This window comes from Chironomus tepperi, unplaced genomic scaffold (assembly GCF_022539635.2).
Source record: "Chironomus tepperi strain 1889 unplaced genomic scaffold, CSIRO-AGI_Ctep_v1 contig_161, whole genome shotgun sequence".
Lineage (NCBI taxonomy): Eukaryota > Metazoa > Arthropoda > Insecta > Diptera > Chironomidae > Chironomus > Chironomus tepperi.
The window spans coordinates 1,467,195-1,474,977 of record NW_027226283.1 but is presented as its reverse complement, the minus strand read 5'-3'; the positions used below and the strand labels follow the sequence as shown (position 1 = coordinate 1,474,977).

At 30.8% G+C, this 7,783-nt stretch overlaps 3 protein-coding genes across 3 annotated transcripts; 2 read left to right on the top strand and 1 right to left on the bottom strand.

Moving 5' to 3' along the window:
- Positions 1-475: 475 nt before the first annotated feature.
- LOC139088139 (protein I'm not dead yet-like) lies at positions 476-2,906 on the top strand. The gene is made up of 9 exons (XM_070637208.1): positions 476-513; positions 573-744; positions 807-879; positions 948-1,196; positions 1,256-1,453; positions 1,525-1,635; positions 1,703-1,985; positions 2,071-2,649; positions 2,720-2,906. Exons 1-9 carry the CDS (start codon positions 476-478, stop codon positions 2,904-2,906), a joined length of 1,890 nt encoding a protein of 629 aa, XP_070493309.1.
- Positions 2,907-3,128: 222 nt separating this feature from the next.
- Sec3 (exocyst complex component Sec3) lies at positions 3,129-6,154 on the top strand. The gene is made up of 5 exons (XM_070637353.1): positions 3,129-3,769; positions 3,836-5,012; positions 5,077-5,384; positions 5,443-5,645; positions 5,703-6,154. The coding sequence occupies exons 1-5, from the start codon at positions 3,196-3,198 to the stop codon at positions 6,048-6,050; spliced, it is 2,610 nt and encodes an 869-aa protein (XP_070493454.1). The 5' UTR covers positions 3,129-3,195; the 3' UTR covers positions 6,051-6,154.
- On the bottom strand, positions 6,140-7,193 carry LOC139088234 (uncharacterized). The gene is made up of 3 exons (XM_070637354.1): positions 7,058-7,193; positions 6,584-6,753; positions 6,140-6,518 (listed from the first exon to the last, which is right to left on the bottom strand). The coding sequence occupies exons 1-3, from the start codon at positions 7,098-7,100 to the stop codon at positions 6,462-6,464; spliced, it is 270 nt and encodes an 89-aa protein (XP_070493455.1). The 5' UTR covers positions 7,101-7,193; the 3' UTR covers positions 6,140-6,461.
- Between the last annotated feature and the right edge of the window lie 590 nt (positions 7,194-7,783).

Below are 7,783 nucleotides of genomic sequence, written 5' to 3'. Positions count from 1 at the left end.
AGATATCATTGAATTTTCAACATTATAATTTTTATATTTGACGAGGACAAGTGTTTCAACATAATTTAACAAATTTAAAGTTATTCAGGAAATAAGCAAGTATCTGCAGTCATTTTTTGGTAATATACTCTTTAAGATTTAACATGAATTAAATTTTCGGTCGAAATCAATTATAATGGCTTATTCTTAAAGATTTTGATAGTGAATTGAAAAAATTAAAACTTTTACGATATGTACTTATGAAAGCATGCTCTTTACATATTTGGGATCATGCTTAAATTTTTTTTTAAATCCGGAATAAAAAAGTACTGAAAGTTGATTACTAGAAGCATGTGATTGCTCGAATAAGAAAAGTTCAGAAGCTTCTGGGAGATTTTGTCTTCCAAATTATCATACAAATTTTCCTAATTTTCTATTGTATATTTGCAGATTTTTCTTGATACATTTTGTAAATAAGGACTTCTAGATAACGACAATGTCAAAGGCCAAAGCAACCGGAAAGGAAGCTTTACCGTAAGATTTTATTTTGAACTTAAAATGTACAATGTCAATCATTAATGTTAAATTTACAGATTAAATCAGACAAAGAAATACACCGTAAAAGAACGATTATGCGGTTTTTTAGGAGCTTATTGGAAAACTATAACGATAATCCTCGCTCCAGTGATATTCTTACCAGTAATGCTGACGAATCATAATCCAGAATTGATTAAAGCATTTCGATGTTTGTATATCATAATGACGGTTAGTGGTCTATTTTAAAAAGTTGTTAGGTCCTTTTACAAATTATTTTTCTTGTATTACAGATGGCAGTTTATTGGGTTACCGAAGCAATTCCTTTACCGGTCACTGGAATGATCCCAATATTTGCTTTTCCATGTGAGATGATCCACATTAAATTTTTTTGATCTTTTAATTATTTTAAATTTCATCTAATATTTTGCTAGTGATGGATATTCTCGATACTAATCATGTTTGCATGATGTACATGAAGGAAACAATGGCTATGTTCATTGCTGGTTTGATTCTCGCAGAAGCAGTTGAATATTGTAATTTGCACAAACGTGTGGCTTTAAAAGTCATTTCAATAGTTGGATGCAGTCAACGAAAATTGAATTTTGGATTAACTGCAGTAACAATGTTCCTTTCAATGTGGATCTCAAACACTGCTTCAATTGCTATGATGTGTCCAATTAGTGAGTATTATTACATGTGTACACAATTTGTCACTTACTAATTATTTGAATACTAACAGTTCAAGCTGTACTTGAAGAATTGGAACGTCAAGGAATTTGTAAGATGTACCAAGACAAAAAGAAGTCAAATGTTGAAGATGGGAAGAAAATCAAAAAGGAAGACAAAAAAGAGGAAAAAAAGGAAGACGAGAAGCCTCCTATGCCCTCAAAGACAACAATTTGTTACTTTTTAGCTGCAAGTTATGCAGCCACAATGGGTACTTATATTCAAAAGAAACCTACCTGAATTTATTTAGAGCTTAATTTAATTACTACATTTTTTTATTAGGTGGTGTTGGTACAATTGTCGGTTCAGGTGTAAACTTAACTTTCAAAGGTATTTACGAAGCCACTTTCCCAGAAGCACCTGGGATCGATTTCCCAAAATGGATGTTCTACAGTAAGTTTATTCTCTTATATCCAATATTTTAACACATTCACATTTATTTTTTTTAAATTAAATTAAGATGTCCCAGGAATGTTGATATTTACCTTCCTCACTTGGGTCTATCTTCAATGGCTTTACATGGGATTATTCCGTCCAAAGAGTCAAGAAGCAAAAGAAGCTGATATTGGAGAAGAAGGTGAAAAAATTGCACGTCAAGTCATTGAAAAACGTTATAAAGAATTGGGTTCTATTACTTCTCATGAAATCAGTGTTGCAATTTTGTTCATTATTGCTATCGCACTCTTCTTTTTGCGTGCTCCAGGTTTCATGCCTGGCTGGCCTGAACTCTTGAATCTTCACGTGTAAGCATATTTTTTATTGTTTCTAACTGAGATCAATTACGCAGGTACTAATTAATTTAATTATTTATTTTACATTTATTATTAGAAAAGTGAAAGATGCAAGTGCAGCAATTTTAATCGTGGTTGCTTTCTTCATGTTACCTGTAAATTGGAGATGCTTTAGATTCTTTAAATCAACAAATAAGGAGTTGCCAAAATCAGCTACAGGACCTTTACTTACATGGAATTTCATTCATAACAAGACCCCATGGTCCCTTCTTTTCTTGCTTGGAGGTGGTTTTGCGCTTGCTGAAGGTGGAAAAGTGTCAGGAATGTCACGCATGGTGGGAAAAAGTTTGCAAGTTTTCCAAGATTTACACTATATAGTGTTGATATTACTCGTCTGCGTCATTTGTCAAATATTAACCGAATTTACATCAAATGTTGCAATTACCAACATTGTTTTACCAGTTCTTGCAGAAATGGCAGTCGCAGTTCGAATTCATCCAATGATGTTGATGTATCCAGCAACTTTATGTTGTTGCTTTGCTTTCCATATGCCTGTTGGAACCCCGCCTAATGCAATTGTGGCGGGAGTAGCAAATATAAGAACTAGAGATATGGCAGTAGCTGGTATTGGACCAACCATAATTACATTGATCGTTGTTTGGGCTACTTTCCCTACGTAAGTAATTTTATAATTAATGGAAATTATATCTTTTTAATGTGTAACTTTATATATATTTGATTATTAGATGGGGTGCTGTTATATACCCAGATATAAACAATTTCCCAGACTGGGCCATGGGAAATGCTTTAGCGACTACAGCATCACCAGGTCCATCACCACCAGGTCCATCACCACCAACTCCAGCACCACCAGCTCCAGCACCACCACCAGAAGAATTTTTTAGTAATGATTATTACTATTTTGATTTATAAATCAAGAAATTATAAAAATTATATTTTTTTAAAAAAATGGTAATAAAATGAAATAAATAAAATATAAGAAGGCATTTAAATATTAATACGGATTAGGTAATACAATCACATAGAATTAACGGTTTTTACCCTAAATCTAAAAATAATATGATTTTTTTAAGGTAAGCTGATTTTTGCAAATCGAAAACTTCCGTGAGCATTGTTTTTGTTTCCTCATAATTCCACAGCACGGAAGTTGATAAATATTTTTAATTTTTTGTGTGTTTATTATTGTTAAAACTAAATAAAAATGTCAGGAATCAAAAATTTACTTCAACAAGAGTGCTTTAGTGAGGAAGAATATAAAATATTGAGTGTCCTTAGTGTCTGTAAATTGAATGCTAAGAAATCTCGTGCAACCAGCATATTAGTTTTTCTTCAACAAAATGAATCAAATTTCTTATCGATTGTTGAAGTTAAAATTGGAGATAATAAGGAATTTAAGAAGAAAAGAAGTTGGTTACTGGATGAATTTAAATCAATAGACGTCAAAACTAATAAACATGAGTTCGAATTTGTCACAGATGCACGTTATCAGTTTGCTTCGATATTATTAAATGAGAAACAAAGTTTTCTTACAATGGTTTATAAATCTATTCAAAAAAGTCCATTGATAACAAATAAAGCAATTTTTAAAAACATTCCTGATTCATGGAAAGTAGATGACGATTCCGTTGTAGGCGTACAATCTAGTAAAAAGCAACAAAGTGATGAAATTAGTTCAGCCATAGAATTTGATGAGCATAAAGAGCTTTCGGAACTGGAAGTTTTGCTAGAAACGGATAGTCAAAAATGGCTAGGAAAGGATTCAAATTCAGTGATCAGTAAGCCACTAATTATTTTTTTAAATTAAATTTAAAACGATTTAAAATACGATTTTTAAATTACAGGAAATGCTGACAAATTTATTGAGTATTTGACATCTAATTTGATAGAACTAGATGGTGCAAACGTTGAAAGTATTCTCACATCAAAAGCAGAGGAAAAAGTCCTATCATTAATACAGATAATTGATTCAGCTATTGATGAAGTTGAATGTGTCGAGAGAACATTAGATGAGTATGAAGAAATTATGTCTTTAATACGAGACTCAATGGAAAAGATGGGAGAAAAGAATTCTATGATCGAGATTGCCAATAAGAATAATTTAAAGCTTCTTCAGGAGCTTGAAAAGCTTATAAGTCAACTAGATATTGCACATAATCATCAGCTAGCACTTACGGAAACTGACTTGACAATAATGAAAGGAATTCAAGCTGCAAAGGATTCTGGAAGAGTTCTTCTCAACGCAATATCTGCAGATATTGATCCAGCACTTGTTCGTTTAAGTGCTGTCCAAGATCAGAGAAAAAGATTTGATAAATGGAAATCTAAATTTTGTAGTACAATTACAAGACATTTAAATAATTTATTTATTCATTTGGGCAATGATTTAGGAGAACATCAAGCATCAATCGGTGAAATTAAACTGTCAAAACACAATCATCATAAAGAATTAAGTCCGTATCAAGAATTAATGCATTTACTAAAAGTGATGGATATGAATTCATATGATGCATTATCAAAAGTATATACAAGCTCATTAAGTAAAGTTTATGAAAGAGATTTAAGACAATTCTTTGAGCAAGCAAAGCATATTGTTACAAAAAATCACATTAATGATGAATTGAATGTATCGTCATCAAGCAAAACTAAACTGCAACTTGTCAAAGTACCAGTATATGGAATACTTGGAATTCCAAAAGAGCAATGGTCAACAATATTGGTTGACACAAACGAAAGGAAAAGATTTGATGGAATATTAGAAAAAGTTCTAACTGAAATCGATCCAGTTGCTTTAAATGAACAAATTTTTTGCATTAATTTCTTCCAACTTGATGCTCTCAGTCCAACTACAAATGTCAAAAGCTTTCCGTTTGCAGCAACAACGCCTAATAAAGAGACGACTCCTTTATTGCAACCCAAAAAAATCAACGAAGAAGTTAGGAAGATGATGGGGGAATTGTTTGGTATTTTGGAAAGTGAACTACTAAGCTTTATTTTAAACTACGAAAAACTGGATCCATTGTAAGAAAATATTGAAATTTATTTAAAGAACTTTTTCATACAGTCTAACTTAACATGTTTCTAGCTACTCTTTGTACGTTTTTGTTCGCTTAAATCAACATGTCATGACAGCACAAGATGCTCAATCTTTTTTGAGTATGACTTATGCTTCCGTACTCGTTCAAGTGAAAAGAAATTTTGATAAGTTTATGCAGCTTCAATTACAATCTATACAAGAAGCTAAAATTCCTAAAAGAAGTAAATGTGGATTGTTATGCTTTGTAGAAAATTTCGAGGAATTTGCTGCTTTAATTGAAGGTATTTTCCGAAAAAGTGAAAGACGTACTGATTTAGATAAGTGGTATGTTAAACTTGTTGAGGCTATATTTCAAGGTATGTTATGTGAATTAAAAATATTATTATTTTGTAATAATTCAAATTTCTTATCCAGCTATTAATCAACTATCATTGGAGCATTCAAAAACGCCATCACAAGTTGTAAAAATGGAAAATTATCATCATATGCATTCTCAATTGGCACGTTTGAAAGTAACTCCACTAGAAAATCTGAAAAAGGAAGCAAAGTATCGATATAATGAGGCTCTAAGAGCATACGTTATCAAATATTTTGGTAGACCTCTAGAGAAATTAAATGTAAGTAACTAAATACTGTGCTTTTTAACAATTTGATCAAATATCACTTTTCAACAGCAATTTTTTGAGGGCGTGCAAAATAAAGTATCACAAGGAATAAAAGAATCTGAAATAAGCTATCAATTGGCATTTTCAAAGCAAGAATTGCGAAAAGTGATTGCTCAATATCCTCAACGAGAAGTTAAGAAAGGTTTAGAAAACCTTTATAAAAAGGTAGAGAAGCATCTTTGCGATGAAGAAAACTTACTTCAAGTGGTTTGGAGAGCAATGCAAGAAGAATTTTTGGCACAACTTTCACAATATGAAGAGTATATTGCTAGATGTTATCCTGGATCAATGATTGCATTAGATTTTACTATTGATGAAATATTAAGCTTCTTTTCAGAAATTGCAAGATCACACTAAAATCTATATCCTCATCAACTAAATTATTGCTATTAACTAAAAGTTATCATTTATACATGTATATTTAAAGAAGAATAAAGACAAAAGTATTTAATGATCCATTATACTTTCACTTTTATTTCGTAATTTTAATTCTATAACTTTTTGTTCCGCCAATCAGGAAAGACTGCTGCTAAAATTTCTGTTTGCCAATTAAACTTTTTGAATTATGGTCATTGTGTATAAAAAGGTATATAAATTTGACAAAAAAATAAATATATCAATTAATACATGTAAGTAGCTTTGCTTTGAGGTACAAACAGAATCAAATCACAAAAATAGATTCGTTTTATACTTATAAATGCAGTTTATGGATTGTTTTATTTGTTGTATCCTGAGGTCGGCAGAAGTTTAGGAAATTATTCTTGCAGCTTATTCATATGTGTCAGGTGGTGAGAAGTTCAACGACATGACATTAGCTTGGGTCCACTAAAAATTAAAAATACAGTTATTAATCATACATTAATTTAGATTTTGAATCAAATGATTCTTACAGCATATAATCCTGATACAACTGAAAGAATTCCGGCAGCCAAAATTGTATTGTATCTGCGTTGGTTTGCTGCATGTCTTACAAAGAAATCTCCTTGTGGAACTGGCAAGTCATTCATTGTTGCTGGTGGATGACGACGTCCATGGCTTGCCATAGTTCTCTTTGACAAAGCTAAAAAGGAAATACGTGATCTATAATCTCATTTTCTATACTTTTTAAATGTATTGGTTATGCAATCAATAATTTTCTAAGGAAAATTTCTTGATAGTACAGTCTTAATCATAGAAGAAAACAGAGAGGAACACCAATAAAATCAATTATTATTGTAGCAAAGGAAGATTATTCAAATAATAAGACTTATTAAAGTAAAATAATAAAATAATATATTATTACGATTTTAATCAAGACATTCGCTAATTTTAACTATATCGATATAAATACCATAATAACACTTGATTATCTGATGAATACTTACCATTTCTTAAGATTAAACGGGCCAATAATCGTTCTGAATTCATTTTTGAATAGTTATAGATATTACAGAAAATTCAGAATTACCACTATGCTGCTGAATATGAAAAAATGAGTGCGTTCAGTACCTTCATAATTTTTCATAAATCCATAATTCAAAATTCTGGAATTCGTTATTCAACTTCCGCTTTCAAGTGGACTTGACTTCTTAAATTTCGCTAATTTTCACAAACTTTGAAGTTATTCAAATCGCTTAATACCGTTACAAATGATATCGAGTTTTTATGATAAATCATTTATTGGAATATCTGGTGACAGCATATAAAAAAAAACCTTTAAAATTCAACAGAATTTTCTCTTGCTTTTCATTAATTCTTATAAATTTGGGACAATTTGAAAAATTCTTAACAAAGTTTAATTGACAAAATTTCAATTTTTCTTCAATATCATTTAAAACATGCATGGAGCAACGTATTTAAAGAAGTGGTGCATCATCATATAGAGGATTGATCATATACATATAGAGACTTTGTTCATCGATCATCAAGCTGAAAGTTAGTATCAATACTTTTCAAAAACCTTGCAGCATATATCTTTTGCCATTTTTTGTGTATGATTTTTGGTAACTACTCTTTTTTCATTCTTCCTTTACCTTAAATTTTTTGAACATGAAAAATCAATGACATATGATATGGGATGTGCTTACTCAAAATGATTGATGCGTGATCTT